The 16,828-nt window shown below is 40.0% G+C and overlaps 1 protein-coding gene and 1 long non-coding RNA gene across 18 annotated transcripts in view; one reads left to right on the forward strand and one right to left on the reverse strand.

Moving 5' to 3' along the window:
- Positions 1-16,828, forward strand: part of HECW2 (HECT, C2 and WW domain containing E3 ubiquitin protein ligase 2) — a 358,619-nt gene that overhangs the window by 313,340 nt on the left and 28,451 nt on the right. For all 13 annotated transcript variants that reach the window (XM_081813946.1, XM_031038270.2, XM_081813941.1 and 10 more), the window contains 4 exons: positions 1,786-1,906; positions 3,626-3,739; positions 14,065-14,217; positions 15,989-16,087. In XM_081813946.1, the coding sequence (XP_081670072.1) occupies positions 1,786-1,906; positions 3,626-3,739; positions 14,065-14,217; positions 15,989-16,087 (487 nt within the window). The remainder of the gene's footprint in view (positions 1-1,785; positions 1,907-3,625; positions 3,740-14,064; positions 14,218-15,988; positions 16,088-16,828) is intronic.
- The window catches only part of LOC145720494 (uncharacterized), a 40,298-nt gene continuing 24,016 nt past the window's right edge, over positions 547-16,828 (reverse strand). For 2 of the 5 annotated variants that reach the window (XR_014143437.1, XR_014143436.1), the window contains one exon: positions 2,860-2,920. This is a non-coding gene — a long non-coding RNA (uncharacterized LOC145720494). Of the gene's footprint in view, positions 1,247-1,927; positions 2,068-2,668; positions 2,832-2,859; positions 2,921-16,828 lie in introns of those variants that run through there. The other 3 variants (XR_014143429.1, XR_014143434.1, XR_014143432.1) reach the window with 3 other exon arrangements.

Here is a 16,828-nt window from a genome sequence, read left to right on the forward strand (position 1 = left end):
GAGTCCATAGTCTCTCATGGTTCATCTCCCCCTCCGATTTCCCCCCCTTCATTTCTCCCTTCCTGCTATATTCTTCTTTTTTTTTTTTAACATATAATGTATTATTTGTTTCAGAGGTACAGGTCTGTGATTCAACAGTCTTACACAATTCACAGTGCTCACATAGCACATACCCTCCCCAATGTCTATCACCCAGCCACCCCATCCCTCCCACCCCCCACCACTCCAGCAACCCTCAGTTTGTTTCCTGAGATTAAGAATTCCTCATATCAGTGAGGTCATATGATACATGTCTTTCTTTGATTGACTTATTTCGCTAAGCATAATACCCTCCAGTTCCATCCAGGTCATTGCAAATGGCTGTTTATAGCAGCAATGTCCACAATAGCCAAACTATGGAAAGAGCCAAGATGTCCATCGACAGGGATGAATGGAGAAAGAAGATGTGGTATATATATACAATGGAATATTATGCAGCCATCAGAGGGAATGAAAATCTGTTTTGTTTTGTTTTTTACTTGAAATCTCCTAATTTTTAAATGTTGGAAGTTAATTTAAAATCTTTAAAAACAATTGTATGCCAAGCAAAATAGGTCATTAGGGCTGGGTACAGCCCCAAGGCTATATAGTTTTGTCCCCTATGCTTTATAGTTTGTTCACCACCTAGTTTAGGACTTAATTATTATCTAATTGTTTGATGTTTTATTTCTGTCTTCCTAACCAACATATCTACTTCAGCAGTCCCACCTTACTCATTTTGGGCATATTTGCTGAACCTAACAGTGTTAGCAATGAATAATAATCACTTAGTTGACTCACTAAAGAAATATTTAATGAGCTTATATGGTATGTAATGCACAAGACTTCACAGTTTTGCTTTGCCGGTTCCTTTCATTGTGTTGCGAAATAGTTCATGGAAAGGTCCAGTGTTTTTGTCGTCACTCTGCGTCTGATTCCCATATTTATCATCAATTTTTTTTTGTCCCAGTTTGTTGGTTAGTCACCTTGTGGTACAAAGCTAGACTTTTCTACAGAAAGAGGAACAAGCTGTGTTGCTTTTACATTTTATTAATGAAACCATTGGATGACATATGAAACATCTTTAGGTTATCTGTGGATGATCCTAGCACTTGGCACATATTAAGAGTGCAACAAATAGCAGTATTATTTATTCTTTGCGCAGCCAGGAAACATGTGACTCTACAGTTATGTCTGAATTCTGTGTTTATATCAAGATTGTCCTACCCTGCAATATAAAATGTATGTGATTGTAAGTCTAAAATAATTCTTATGGTGCATATCTAAAAGACATTTTGTACATTTTTCATAGGGCAAAGCCTGGAAACTGATTGTTACACCACTGTGCTTTATACACCACATACTTTCACATTGTAACTTCCTGTCTAATTGCCATGATACCATCTCAGCCTCAAGCAGAGATATTCCACCCTGAACAGTTACCATTAGACATGAGTAACTCTGTTTGACTCATATTAGTTAGGCCTGAAAAAGGAAACATATTTGACACACACAGGCACCATTGTAACTATGCAAAGAGGATTGTTATTCTCCACCAAAGTGCCACACAGAAATATCTTAAGACTTCGGTTCAGCTCTGTTAGAGCCTCCGACTCGGGGAGGTGAAAAGTGAAGGCCCTGAAATAATTACCTCCTTTCATTTGTTGACTGTGGTCTCAGCCCCCTGGCAGTATTTTGTCATGGTGATGGGATGAACTTCGGGACATTGCACAAACACGGACCCTTCTCTTTTTGTGGTTTGCATAGGTACTCAGCGTGCCAATGCCCGGGCTCCAGCCCCTTACAAGCGAGACTTTGAAGCCAAGCTAAGGAACTTTTACAGGAAGTTAGAGACTAAAGGATACGGACAAGGCCCAGGGAAATTGAAGTAAGTCAAAATGATACAGACCTCAGGATTGGGCGATGGTGAAAGGATGAGATGCAGTTGGGAATGTAGGAAATTGATTGTGATTTGGGATCACAGCCTTTGTTTTAGTCGGTGTAATTATTTTGGCATGTGTCAGCTACAGGGTCATCTAAGACAAGGTCCTGGAATTAAGTACCATTTAGCTTAAGGTTTTAAAACAAACACCACATTCCATGTAAAAATATAGGCAAAATAAAAGGCTAATTTGTTTCTCCTGAAAAGTGCCTCTTTGTTCACTTACAGTGTATTTATTAGATAAAAGGCTGGCACAGTGTCTTCTCCTGCACATCACTGTCTCCTGACCTGACCTGAGTGTAGGAACACTGCTCAGCTCTGTTTTGTTCTGTGAAATAAGCTTCACTTGTCCAATGAAATATATCATGACTGTTGTTTCTGCCTTTCTTTACCCACCTTTAAATTTAAACATCGTCATGTTGTTTGGCCTAGAATTATTTTCACTTCCTACTTACCTACCCTTCCTTCATCCCCGCCTCCACCCCTGCCCCATGTACCCACCAGAGATCACGGTGCCCCCTGAGAGAGGGCAGAGGAGGAAGGGTCTGCACTGACACACTGCCATGATGCTGGGTGTCTGAGAGGAGGTCCAGGAGCCGTCCCCCAGCTCCCCAGCTTACTGCCCCACAGAGAGGGCTGGCTCAAGTATATTCACAGGTCCCAGTTTCCTCACCCTTCAACACACATCAGCCTGACCAAATAACTTACCCCTCTGAGCTTTGCCTTTCCCGCACTTCACTTAAGAAGGTCTTGAGGGGCGCCTGGGTGGCTCAGTCGGTTAAGCGTCCAACTCTTGATTTCAGCTCAGGTCTTGATCTTAGGGTCATGAGTCCAAGCCCCACACTGAGCTCCACGCCTAGCATGGAGACTACTAAAAACAAACAAACAAAAAAGAAGGTCTTGAGCTCAGGGTCATGAGTCCAAGCCCCACACTGAGCTCCACGCCTAGCATGGAGACTACTAAAAACAAACAAACAAAAAAGAAGGTCTTGAGCTCAGGCTTCCCAGTGTCCAGACTCCCTATCATCTCCCTTTCCGTGACTATTTGAACTAAAGGCAAATTTTATCTGCTTCAGGATGACTGTCATTATCATCATCACAAGTAGATTAATTGGCCACAAGTATCATTCATTTGTATCTGTCACTTGGGGAATCTGAGATTCACTTAATTTAAAAATTAAATTAAACACAGGCATAAATATGTCTGCTTTGGAGAACATGGAGAGTTTTTTTTCCTCTCCTGGTTCTCACAGTCATCCCTCTGCATACTTAGTAATTGAATTCCTTGTCTAGGTGCATTCATGCTTAAAACATTACCTCATAGGGTTGTCCTTCCTTTACTAAACAAAAGTTTTGTGTTTGTATTGTTTTATAATCATCTTCCTTCTGGGATGAATTGATTTGACCATCCAGAAAGAACTCAGGCGTTGTTTTTATATGTTGTGGGCGGAGTGCTCTGCTTACCAGCAATTCACTTGTGTAATTTTTACTTCTACTGTTAAGAGTTCAAGACAAATGTGCATTATTACAGCTAGCAATGTATTAAGTGACTCCCCCTTTCTGCTAGTTAACTATGGTAAATGAAAAGAGAATCAAAAGTGCCCAGTTCTAGAAAGATAAGGGTTAGGAAATAATCTGTTTTTCACATTGTCTTTTTATGGACAGGTTAATTATCAGAAGAGATCACTTACTAGAAGATGCTTTTAATCAGATCATGGGCTACTCCAGAAAAGACTTGCAGAGAAATAAGCTGTACGTCACATTTGTCGGGGAGGAAGGGTGAGTAGAACAGAGAAGTGATGTGTGGAACACGGCTGCAGCTGCGGAGGGGACATGTCACCACAGGGTCGCTGTGGCTGCCTGAGACAGGAAACCCTGCTGGCAGGAAATGCCATTCTCAGACACTTAAACCTCTCGGCTTTTTTTTTTTTTCTTTTTTTTCTTTTTTAAGGCTTTCTCTGGTTTTTTAATCATTTGACAGAGAAATTCTTCGGTAAATACTCGTAACTATAGATCATTTTTGAGAGCAGAAGGTTGGTTTGGTTTCTTCTCTCTGCATCTCTTTCTTAAAGGGAAAAAGTGGGGCCTTGAGGGAAAAAACAAGAATTGAATTCTAACGTCTGTGATCGTGTTGTCTGCACTGGGTGTAAGTAGATCGCGCTTCACCTGTTAAATAAATAAGTTCAGTTTCGGAATCACGAATTAGAATCCTGCTCTCCTACCAGGAAGCTTCTACAGCAGTAATTCCAGGACTCTTGGACCAGCACTGGATAGAGGCAAAACTGTTGAACTCTGGGTTCTTATTTCTCTGTTGCCAGTTTTTCTCTTTTTTGGGGGGGTGGGCGGGGGGAACAGCAACACACCTACCAAAATAATAACCTGCCATAAACAAGCATCTCTGGCCTTCTATGACTCTTCCATGAGTATGCTCATAGAGATAAGGGTTAAGAAATGAAGGAGTGAAGACTCCTACACACTGTTTACTGCATCCAAATAAACATAGCAGTTCTTATATAACACTTCAGAAGGTGACAGCTCTCATCTTGTCCAGACCCCTTTCTCCTTCCTCATTTCAGGTCTGAGTTTCAAGTCTCAGCACCCTCTTCGTAACCCAGCCATCACTAGAGTGAATTTAAAAGGTACCACATGATGGCCTGAACTGTGGTTGTCTTCTTGACTCTGTTAATTTGGATCATTTTAAAGCTACCCTTCTCAGTCCTGCCTAGGAATAAAGTATATTAGATTATAGATTCATAGGAGTAATATCCAACAAAGTCAGCCATTCAACATATGGTTACTTTGGAGGCTCCAAAGTATAAAGTAATTTGCAAGTGTGAATGGAACTAGATAACAGTAAAATCAGGATTCAAATCTAGGCCTTTCATCCAGGGCTCTTGGACCAGCACTGGATAGAGGCAAAACTGTTGAACTCTGGTCTATCAGAACTTTTTCCTGCCCAAGGATCTTTTCACTATTCCAGCTGACTGATAACCCCTGCTCTTGTCACATATTCTGTTTATAGTCTCCCAGCTGTGCCTAGCTTAAAGTAAAATATTATATGGGAAAACAATACTAGGTGACAAAATTTGGGCAGAAGCTTGCCTGAGACTTGTTTTCATTACTGAAGCGCACTAATGGACTTTTAGCTTATGCTAGATGACTTAAGATGCAGGTGCACAATTGAAAATGGAGGCAAATGTTTTAAGCCTAATCATAGGTGTGCATGGAATTCCAAATACTCCCTTACATAACCAGTCTCATTTGGATGAGAATACTTTTCCTCCCCCAGAACTCCAGCTGCCTTCCTTCTTTTTTGGACCACAGTTTGTTGAGATCTCAGAGATGTAAGCAAGAGTCTTTGGAAGCCCTGGTACTTAAGTTTGAATAGAGCAGATGCTTATCATGCTTGATCATCCTAAAGTAGTTGCCCTGTGATCTGGACTGATGGCATCTCTTCCTAGGCTGAGTGTGGCTTGATACCTCTATCTGATTGCCACCAATGTCCACGTGTTTCCTGTTTCCATCACCTGTCTCCTCGCCATAACCCCAGAGGGAAAACAAAAATTGTGACCTCAGCCATCAGGAACAACCATAATCAAGCCCCTCTGTGTAAGGCCCTTTGAAGCTGGAGTAGTAAGGCCAGGTAGTTTCTGGTCTTATGGCTTTATCATGTCAATATCATACATAGAGATTATTAGCTATAGACTTCATTTTGCTACTAAGGCATTGAGAATACATAATGTTGTTTTGAAAGAATACAGCACTCTTCCTGAAAAATAGAAACCTCAAAACAACATAAAATTAAGAAGTTATTTTAGACTTTGTCACTTTCTCAAAGACATTGATTCGATCACATTAAAATTAGATCCTGCCATTTCTTTCTGGATTGTAATAAATATCCAAAGTGAAAATCTACCTACATTTTTCTATGGAACTATAAATGTGGAGCTGGGAATTTTCTGTCACTTTCCCTTCATTAATTTTAATGCTCACAAAATGTATCCGTTTGTAAGTTCTTCATGTCTAGCCCTAGTAATGGGTATTTAAAAACATATACACCCAGTGGCTAGATCTTGGTTTCTAATATCATTCTTCAATAAAAGGAACTAGGACTCCTGGGGGAAATGGCTGATTCTAGGATGGTGCAGGAAATATACAAGATGGAGCTTGAAATATCTTGTAGTGTCAGAAAGTAGAGAAGTGCTCAAAATTTCCACAATGATGGGGCTATGTCAGAGGAATTCAAGAGCCAACTGAAAGATCTCCCAACTGGAATTATCTGAGCACCAAAATAATTGAAGTAGGATTAGATTATAATAACCCAAAGTATAAAATAAACATCTGTACTAATATAAATATGTGATTAAATAAATAAAGAGTTGACCAGTCTCTTGTACAGAAGATTTCCAAATAATTCAGCATAAATCCTCACTCCTTAACTGTGGATTGTACATAATGACTTTCTTCCAATAGCACAGTTTGGGAAGGGGAAAAAGAAGTAAGTCCAGAATGGAGATGCCTGACAAACACTCAGCCAGGTGATCAAGGTTAAAATCAACAGTGATATATCATGCTAATAGTATGGGACCTTCATATGATGTGACGAAACTGGCACTTGATCTCTACAGTTTTTGTCCCCAAAACCCATAATATCAGTCTATTCATGAGAAGACCATCAGGTAAATCCAAATGGAGGGACGTCCTATACGGGTACAACTTCAAACTGTCAGGGTCGTCAAAAACAAGGAAAGTCTGAGAAACTGGCACAGCCAGGAGAAGCCTAAGGAAACAGGACAATTAAATGTAAATATGGTATTTTGGATGAGATCCTGGTATAAAAAAGGGACATTAGGTAAAAACTAAGGAAATCTGAATAAAGTATGCATTTTAGTTAATAATAATACCTCAGTATCTGTTACTTAACTATAACTAATATACTATACTAATGTAAGATGTTAGTAAGTGGGAAACTGGGTATGAGGTATACAAGAATTCTCCAGATTATCTTTGCAACTTTTCTGTAAATAAAAAACTATTCTAAAATGAAACATTTACTAAAAGAAAGGATATAGTTAGGATTTGGGGAGATTTAGGAAATGTTTCCCCAAACTTTTCTTATTTCCTTATTGTCTGATGAGTGGGTGCCACCAGGGTAATTTTGGGTATGTGTATGCTTCCTTCTGCACTTGAGGTCAGTAGAGTTATATGTATAGAGAAACAGTTAATTTTGTGTGAAGTCCAAATTATTAGGGGTAGTGGTCTATCTGTAGAGTAGTATTTTGTGTTGCTAATGTCAAGTTTATTTTCTCTATGAGGGAATAGTACTTTGCAGTTCTTATTGATACTATCTCAATGATTATATTTCCTACCCGTCATAATCAGGGTCTTTATTTACAATAGAGAAGTTAGGGCATAAAGAGGAAGGGATTTATTTTTAAGAAAATTGCGTCTGCCTGCACTCCAAGAAAGTATGAATTAACAGATTCACAGAGAGACTTCAGCTCTGCTTTAGGTTGTCTTGTTGCATAGGTCTGAAACACACATATAGATTGTTCTGAAATGGAAGAGCAGAATCAAGAGAAATTATGGGAAAATTTATAGTCAGAATTTGCAGGATGACTACAAATTCCATGTGAGGTAAAATTAATCTCAGAATATCGGTGATATATTCACTTTTTAAAATATAGAGTTGTAGAGCCTGTTAGTGGAAGTGTATTAGTTGACAAGTAGTTATTATTTTTCAAGTAATTATTATTTTTCCAAGCTTCATGTTATGCTTTGACAGTTTCTAAGCAAACTACTGTGATTTAATTTGGTCAGAACTGGAGGTTTTGTTCTAGTCATTACGTTTTCCACCCAAGTTAATTTGGTTATCTGCCCTTGCAAAGTAGGGAGGGTGGCAGGTCAGCAGGGGCAGAATGGCTGGAAACTGAGTCATCTTGACAAAATGTGGTAGGAAATTGCATGCTGTGGTTGCCTCTCTCTGTTGGGCTTCTGTCTGCCTGGAAATTGCTTCTTTAGGAAGGAGGCCAGTAGAGCACTGCATATTCTCCGGCATATTACTTTCTTCTGAACTAAAAGCCCTAGCAACTAAGGCTTATGTGTTATCAAAAGTTAGGTAGGTAGACTATCGGATTCCGATAAGGTGTCCTGGGCCATTAACTTCTCAGTACCCCAAACAGTAAGGAAATAATAGCCTGGTTAAAGAAAGGATGTTTACACTGTGATTGCCTTGCCTCTTTTTTCCCTCCCTGGCCAAATCTGTAAAAGGGACCTTTCTTCAAGAAAGAATGAGTTCATTATATGTAAGGTGCCATCTGTTGGCATCAATCATCTGTCTTGCAAAACCACACTTAGACTAGGGAGGGGATGTGTGCAAGCAGTTTTAGTTCAGGGGTTTAAGAACAGATGAGCTCCTTCTGTGATATTTCTCTGAGACAGGCAACTGAAAGTAACTAAGTGGATGAGATCTGAAACGGTTTGCCTCCATCTCTGCTTATAAAATAACCAGCATCTCTTACATATGACTGGTCTAATCCTTGCTAGAAGTTGTTTAGGGTCCTGAGCTTGACCATTCCTCAGAAGTCTATAAAGCTTCAAATGAAACTCTCTGGTGCTGCTTGTTTTCTTCCAAGAAGAGACATTTGCAGGATAACCTCAACAACCTAAACCTTGCTGAAGGGTGCTTCTGTATCTAGACTTGGGCTTGACATCACCAGGTAAAACTTTGTTTGTCATATTAATGGCTTGCAAAATTCCTTACTCACCCAGCAGGCCTTCTTAAGTGGCTCAAGAACTAATGCCTTGCTGCTATAAATATCTGAGGCTGAATCAGAAGATGAGTAGGTAGACCATGTGTGCCTGAACCAACTAGTAAGAAAGCAAAGGTTTTTTTTCTGTCTTCCAGAAAACTTGTAGGAAATGACGGTGTGACTTCCTAGCGCCTTCATCTTCTTTCCTTCAGTAGTCTACTTCCATTGGAATACTTTGATTTTTAGTTGAAAATAAAGAACAGAAGGATAAAACGATAAAATTATTTTGTCAAGTACTGGATACTGCTGACCACTTGGGTGCTGGTGGCTCAGCAATGTGATGGTTGCTTAAAATGCTTTATCAGCTCTTCATGGGATCAAAACTCCACTGCCACCCAAAAGACATCTGTGCTTATTCCGAAATGCCCTCAAATGCAGCTGTCGTGTGGCTACACACCCGTTGTCCAGAGTTTCTGTACTTCCGTGCCAAGCCTTTAGCTGTGGAACCAACCTAACTGGCCAAACAGGAATGGAACAAATGATCCCCGTGATCTGAGTCATATTAACTATTTATATGGATGAGGTTCATAAGACATTATTACAGGGAGCTCATGCACGAGGTACCCTGCCAGGACATGTCTTCCTGAAGTAAGTGGACATATGTAATTTGTAATCCACAACCCGATCTCAGATATGCATTCTAAGCTTTGGATTATAATCAAATCAAACTTGAAAAATGGTCCTGGTCAGTGTTGTTAGAGTTAAAAAAAAAACAACAACAACAAAAACCAGCAGATAAAAACCTGACCAGTTAGAGAAGATCCATTTTCCTCCTTGAGGAATTATTATTAACTTTGTTCTCTCTTGTGGAAAAAAAAGAGTTTTACTTTTCAGTTTAACACTTCAGGGAACATTCATCTTATCTTTAGCCAGAATCAACTCTTACCATAAACAAAGAACAGATCAGCGAGATCCATCTTTGTTGTTTTAACAACTTTACCGTATTAGAAGATATGAGACCTGGAAAGGACAAGACCAGGCTTTCTAAGTATAACTGAACTGAGTGAATCCTGACACTATGTACAAATTGAGTTGTCTTTTAGGGATTGGCATGACCTACTAATGTCATTGAATCAATATAGCACCTGAAGACGAGCTTGTGCAAAATTATTCTTTCTGCTAGATGTCAAATAACAATGTAAATTATGTTGATTAGAGAGCATCAGAGAGCTCCACTCATGGATTCAACAACAGATATTGAGCCCCTATGATGTATCAGGCTAAAGTCCTTGAGATACAGTGGGGCCTTGGTGGCTCAGTCGGTTAAGCTTCTGCCTTCAGCTCAGGTCATGATCCCAGGGTACTGGGATGGAGCCCCACATCGGGCTCCCTTCCTCTGCCTCTCCCCCTGCCACTCCCCCTGCTAGTGCTCTCTCCCTCTGTCTTTCTCTCTCTCAAATAAATAAATAAAATCTTAAAAAAAATAAAGTACTTGGGATACAGAAATGAGAAAGACACAGTCCCTGCCCACAGCCTAGATGTGCCAATAGGGGAGGCAGAAGCCTAAACAGATTATCATAACACACTCTGACAAGTGCAGTATTATGAAAACACTGAGAATTGAAGCTCAAAGACAACCTGCTATTTCTAACTGAATGCCACAGTTTCATTTTAAGCAGCTAAAAACCTGTTTACTTATACCAGTTGTCTCTTTGTAGGAAAACTGACTCATAAAACTGGCTCATGTTGGGGCGCCTGGGTGGCCCAGTCATTGAGCGTCTGCCTTCGGCTCAGGTCATGATCCCAGAGTCCTGGGATCAAGCCCTGTGTTGGGCTCCATGCTCTGTGGGAAGCCTGCTTCTCCCTCTCCCACTCCCCCTGCTTGTGTTCCCTCTCTCGCTGTGTCTCTCTCTGTCAAATAAATAAATAAAATCTTAAAAAAAAAAAAAACAGCTCATGTTTCAGCTGTGACCCTTATCAGTCGTGTGCCTTGATTGTGTCTGAAAGCCCCTGCAGGCCAGGGACCACTGCAGACCAGAGCTCACTCACAGTCTCCTACTTAGTAGTTGTGACCATTCTTAAGGTTGCATACACCCTACGATATCGTAGTAATTGTATTGCCTTGAAAGGATCTTCACTAAAGAGGAGCATTTATAGTAAGCCAGGTATTTTAATAAAATAGCATTTTCCTCCTACTTTCTTCTATCCTACTTTGGCAAACTTTTTCTGTGAAGGGCCAGATAGGAAATATTTTAGGCTTTTCAGGCCATACATTTCCTGTTGTACTTCCTCAGTTCTGCCACTGGAGCAGGGAAGTAGCCACAGACAACATGTCAACAAATGGGCATGGTTGCGTTTCAATAAAACTTTATTTACAAAGCCAGTGGATGGGCCACGTTTGGCCCACAGGCCATAGTTTGCTGACCCCTGCTATATAAGCAACATTTTTATCAGTCTTGATAACATTTAAAATGTACTGACCAGTAGGCCATAAGGAATAATGAGCATTAAACATAGGGTCAGGAAACCTGTGTCAAGGCCTAGAGTCTCCCTGCAGCTTTCTTTTGATCCAAGTCCATGCTTTCCTTCAGCCTCAGTCTTCTCTTCAATAAAATGAGTGGATGGACAAAATGACTTCTAAGATGCCTTTAACTGGCATTCTCTATTTCTGGAAAGACACAGGAGTCTGCTGATGAAATTCACCATCAGTAGTAAATTTAGAGGGATGTTTTGCATCCACAGGGATCTGGGTAGACTGGAACGTGGACAACATTTCACAAAGTGAAACTTAGTAGGAAGAATTATAAAGTCTAGTACACAGGTTGTAAAAAGATACAGACATGCAGACAGGATGCGAGAGTCTTGGGGACGGGGGTGAAGCAGCACAGTGAAAGGTTTGAGCTGATGACTAGCTCACCGTGAGTCAACAAAGTGGCCGCCCCACAAGGCAAGGTGGCTTTAAGCTGCATTAGTAGGGAAGAGTGCCCAGCAAGAGAAGACAAGGGCTCTTTCTAAGCTCTGTGCTGACAAGACCGCACCTGAAGTGTTGTGATCAGTATTAGACACCACCCTTTAGGTCAGACTTTGACACCCTGGGGAGTGTCCAGAGCAGAGGGCCAAGGCGGCAAGGGAATTCTCAGCCCTTCCTTGAGAGGAGATTGAAAGAAGTGGCAGTGTTCAGGAGTGCAGGAGGGTGCAGAGACCAGGGATACTGAAACTGCTTAACTTTGAGTTCATATAGAAATTTACTATTCAAAAAATTTTGTATCTTTACATCTAGATCAGTACTCAAAATATAACAGGCACTCCAATATTTGTGGAAAGAACACCTCTAAGTATGTGAAGAATGTTCAAGTGGAAGAAATATTCTACTTGTTCTTGGTGGCGTCAGTGGCCAGAAGTAGGGCTCTGGGAGGAAGCCCCAGGCAACTGCCCTGGTCTCGGCATGCAGAGGGGGCAGCCTGCATCCTTGTGCCTGGGAAGCAGCCCCTGTGCTGCTTCGGGAGTCCCCAGGGTAATCTTAGCATTGTCTCAAAGGCCAGTGGTCACCAGGTAGCCACAGCTATATTCAGCTGCCTGAAGACAGCACTTCCGTCATGTCACCTTGAGGCCTCGTTGGTCCTGAGAGTGTGCTGTGTTTGCATTTTTCTGCACACACAGGTTTCCAGTCTACACTCATATTTCCCACAGTGCAGTAAGAACTGGAGATGTGTGAGATGATTTTAGCTATTACGCAAACTGACATTTTAAAATATTTACATGTTTCTTTCAATGTGTATTAGAAAAAAAATAAAGCTAGCACATCCTAATTTCATAAATAGTATGTAAGAACAGGCTACATTGGAAAAGCAAGTAAATTTAAAGTTGATTTAATGAAAAGTATTAAGTATATAACAGTACCTCTATATTCAGATACGGCAAAAGTTTACAAAGTAGAATGTGAACAGCGGAAGTATGCTCCAAGTAAATTCTATTAAACTCTCAACTAAGACCTATACAAGCCATTTTATCTTTCTTACTAATATCCCATCCCTTTCTTCCACTTCTAATAAGGTAATTTTTCTCTATCACACAGTCCCATCACTGGACAAGGCTCAGATGATTTTTCTTTCTTTTTCATTAAAAAAAATATGCAGTAATGCCCATGGAGAAAATCCATAAGAGAAAAAAACAATACAGTGAACAAAAGAAGTCTAATAAAATCCCACCGCCCAGCTTCCCATTGCTTTTGCTCCCCTCCAGCATTCCCTCCTGTCTTGGAACACATGTGTCAACTTGTCATCATGAGATAGATGGACTTTATAGTTTTCATTTTAAATTTAGCGTATCAGATTGCTTTATTGCAAACTCCTCTTTGCTGTGTTTTTCCTCTCAGCATTGTTGGCCACTTGTCATTCCTCAAAGCTAACACCATCATTTCTCACACTTCACTTTGACCCTGATGTCTTTGTGAGTTAAATGGAATTTACACTGTAGTTCAGGTGCTAGAGTTTCAGCCTCTTCTCCAAATACCTTTAGGAAGATTTAGACGCCCTCATTTTACTGTCTATAATTTTCCTTGGTGTTTTATAATTTAAAGTTTTCCTTGAACCCTATCATTCTACCTTTTTTTTTTTTTGCCTCTTATCTCCCCAGGGGGTCTTGTATCTGTCCTGTCCTCTCACCAATTCACGAATGTCTCTTTCTTCCTCCACTTCAGAATGTTTCAGAAACCCATAAGGACTCCATGTCCCATGGATGTAGGTAGCTGGTACTCTCTGGTTTTACCCTGTTTAAATAAAGTATTCCCAATATACTCCTTTCTCCATTACCTCATTCCAGACATTGAAAATATTTACCTTTTTATATGTACATTCATACAAGCAAATTATTGACATATTGCCTTTTTTATCCATTATCTGATGTGTAGCTTAGTTTTGGGTAAGCTTCATGTAAATGTCCATTTCGCTATTCTGGGTCAAAACATGGATGAGATCAGGACTCATGATCATTTGATTTATTCCGGATAGTCCAGATATGTGCGCAATTAGACTTGTAATGAGTGTTCTATAGAAAGTTGAGCTCTGGGGGCTGCTGGGTGGCTCAGCTGGCTAAGTGTCAACTCTTTGATTTCAGCTCAGGTCATGATCTCGGGGTTGTGGGATCAAGCCCTACTGCGGGCTCTGTCTTAATGGGAAGTCAGCTTGAGATTCTCTCTCTTCCTCTCCTTCTGACCCTCCCCTTGCTCACGCTCTCTCTCTCTCAAATAAATAAAGAAATCTTAAAAAAAAGAGTTGAACTCTGTAGAAAATGTGCCCAATATATAGAAAAAAATAATAACTGTTTATTCTTTTTGTGATTTTTTTTTTAAAGGCTGGATTACAGTGGACCTTCCAGAGAGTTTTTCTTCCTCGTATCCAGAGAACTCTTTAACCCGTATTATGGCTTATTTGAATATTCGGCCAATGATACATACACAGTACAAATAAGTCCCATGTCTGCTTTCGTAGACAATCACCATGAATGGTAAGTATTTTTTCCCCAACACTTTTCTTCAGTTGACTTTCTGTGATATTAGTTTTTATAGGAACCCAGATTTCTTTTAACACTTTTTTCCTTGGAGAAAATCATATTTTCAGTTTCATTTGACTCTTACTTTTGTTGTCAAATTTAAATATATGGACATTCTCCAAGCTAGGAATAGATTATATTCCAAAAGACCAATTTCAAGCGAACTGGGCAGAATTCAAAACATTTTCCCCATTGAAAGAAAGTTCCAGATGATGTTAGGTTCCTGGCAAAATCCCTAGATCCCTCTCTACACCTTTGGGCATCTCTGAACTCTGAGGTGGGGTGGGAGAAGGTCCTGTCCTAGCTTCTAGAGCAGCCCTTGGGGAAGTGGCCAACACTGGGGGGTGGGGCAGAGCAGCTGTGACACTGGCTGAGGGTGATGATGGTATTCTAGTAGGAGGGAGTGGAGAGTGGTGTGCCCTGGAGGAATTGATGGTAGAAGAGAACCCTGGCAGAAGGACATGGGTGTGGAGTCCCAGCAGTGGTGCTTACCCTATTAGCCATTGAAGTTTGTAGCCAGGCATTGCCCCTTTCCTAATTTTTCACACAAAATTATCAAGGAAAGCTGGTATAGGATTCCCTTCTGGGAATTATTTATTCTGAAAATCCAAAATTGCACTCTTTCCAAACATCCTTACATTCTTTTTTAATCCCTGCACTTATACATGTTAAATATCTTTATAACCCCTGTTTGCTTTTTTCCTGCTTATTTTCACTAATAGTAACAACAAAAAAAGAACATAAGCAGGACTCATGGAAAAAGTTTCTTTGGGTCATGAAGGTTAATATTGGTGGATGGAAGGCATTAACTTTTAGGACTTATTCTTCAAATTAACTCCATGTAGCTACAATTTGGAGTCCTCTTAACTGTATCTATTGCAGTTATGCTAAGTTAGGTAGAAAAAAAGAAAAACAAAGCTGCCGGACATTAATCTTGAAATGGCTGCCTAATACTAAAATTACAAATGGAGTGTATGAATCCCAGCATGGATTTACACTTTTGGAAGGCATCAGACTTTCACAGAGGTAGAAACTGCAGTATTTTTGAAAGGGAAAATAAGCGTACCTCTCAGCAAATCCAGTCATGACTGATATATTTAGTAAAGTTTCCAAAATGATTCAGAATAGAATTGAGCCTTCAAATTTTAGAGAACCAAATGTCCCATGAGGAAACTCCCCCATGTTCACAATGCATAATTCTTGGATAGTGACTATCATCAGTGGTGGGGTTTGAGAGAGAATAGAGATAGGAACTGTCTCACTCTGAGATTGGGCTTTTCCTCAAAAGGGGAATTGCTACTGGGTTTGTATTAGAGAAATCCTGCTAATATTCATGCAAACAAACTAGAAGGGGACAGCATTTTCCCTACCACCACTGGTTTCATTCTGTCATCTTTTAAAAGTGGCTTGGGGAAATTTTACAGGCATGCTCACGGGGAATTCATGTTGTCCATGTGGGGTGCTCTATGGTGGATATTATTAACATGAGGTGAAGGTGGAGCAGTATCTCTCTAAATATCAGAGTGAAACAGATTTTTTCAAGTAGATGTGAATATTGGCCTAATGAAGATACAGGTTGCAACGCACTCAAACTCTCATGGACCTAATAAGCAATTAGTCTTGGACAAACTTAGGTGATTAGAGGTAGACTGCATTCTAGAAAGCAAATAGAACCATTTAGAACTGCTCCCTGACGTGTAAGCTATCTTGTGCTTTTCCTTCACAGGTTCCGGTTCAGTGGTAGGATTCTTGGTCTTGCACTCATACACCAGTATTTGTTGGATGCCTTCTTCACACGGCCCTTTTATAAAGCTCTTCTCAGAATGTAAGAGTATTTTTATTGCTTGTGTAATTAGCATGTAAGAATGTAATATTTCTTTTATCAAAAAGAACCTTTTGTCAATGTCATTTATCTACTTAGGTTTCTGAAACTAATACAATTTCAAATATGGGTACTGTGTTTTTCCTGATCCTTTACTTCTGTCTTGCCCCTAAAGTCTTAGTTTTGCTTTATTCTGGAAACTTTATTCTCACTTGTTGCAACACATGTTTCTTCAAAACAATTGTACTTCAAATACGGTACTGGAATTCCTGTGGTATTAATGCTGATTATTAATAGAATAGTTGTGGGTTAGTCTTGGTGACTCACAGCCCCCTATCCTTTATGGGAAGCATTTTATATTTTGCTTTATGCAGACTTCAACTGCTTACCCTTGGTTCAAGTTTTCATTCTCCTTTGTTTTTTTGTCTTATTTTTTGTTTGTTTGTTAGAGGTGCGCTCTCCCATATTTTTCTTGAGACCTCCCTAAATGCAAGACAGTAATTTAGTATGGCAGATAAAAATTTAGCATTCACAGATTTTTTCTTCATTGTTACCGCAATGAAAGATTGCAATTATTGTAAAATGTAGAGCAAACAGTTTCTGTCCTATAATCAGTAGTCATTTACAAGGCTGAACAGGAGAAGGCAACTGTCTGATAGGGGAGTAAGTAGCTCAAACTTGCAGTGAGGAAGCACAGAATGATTGCTGATTTCAGTCCAGCTTATTCCCTGACCAAGGCCAGGT

Source organism: Leptonychotes weddellii, chromosome 3, assembly GCF_054177405.1.
Source record: "Leptonychotes weddellii isolate Sample4059 chromosome 3, ASM5417740v2, whole genome shotgun sequence".
Taxonomy (NCBI): domain Eukaryota; kingdom Metazoa; phylum Chordata; class Mammalia; order Carnivora; family Phocidae; genus Leptonychotes; species Leptonychotes weddellii.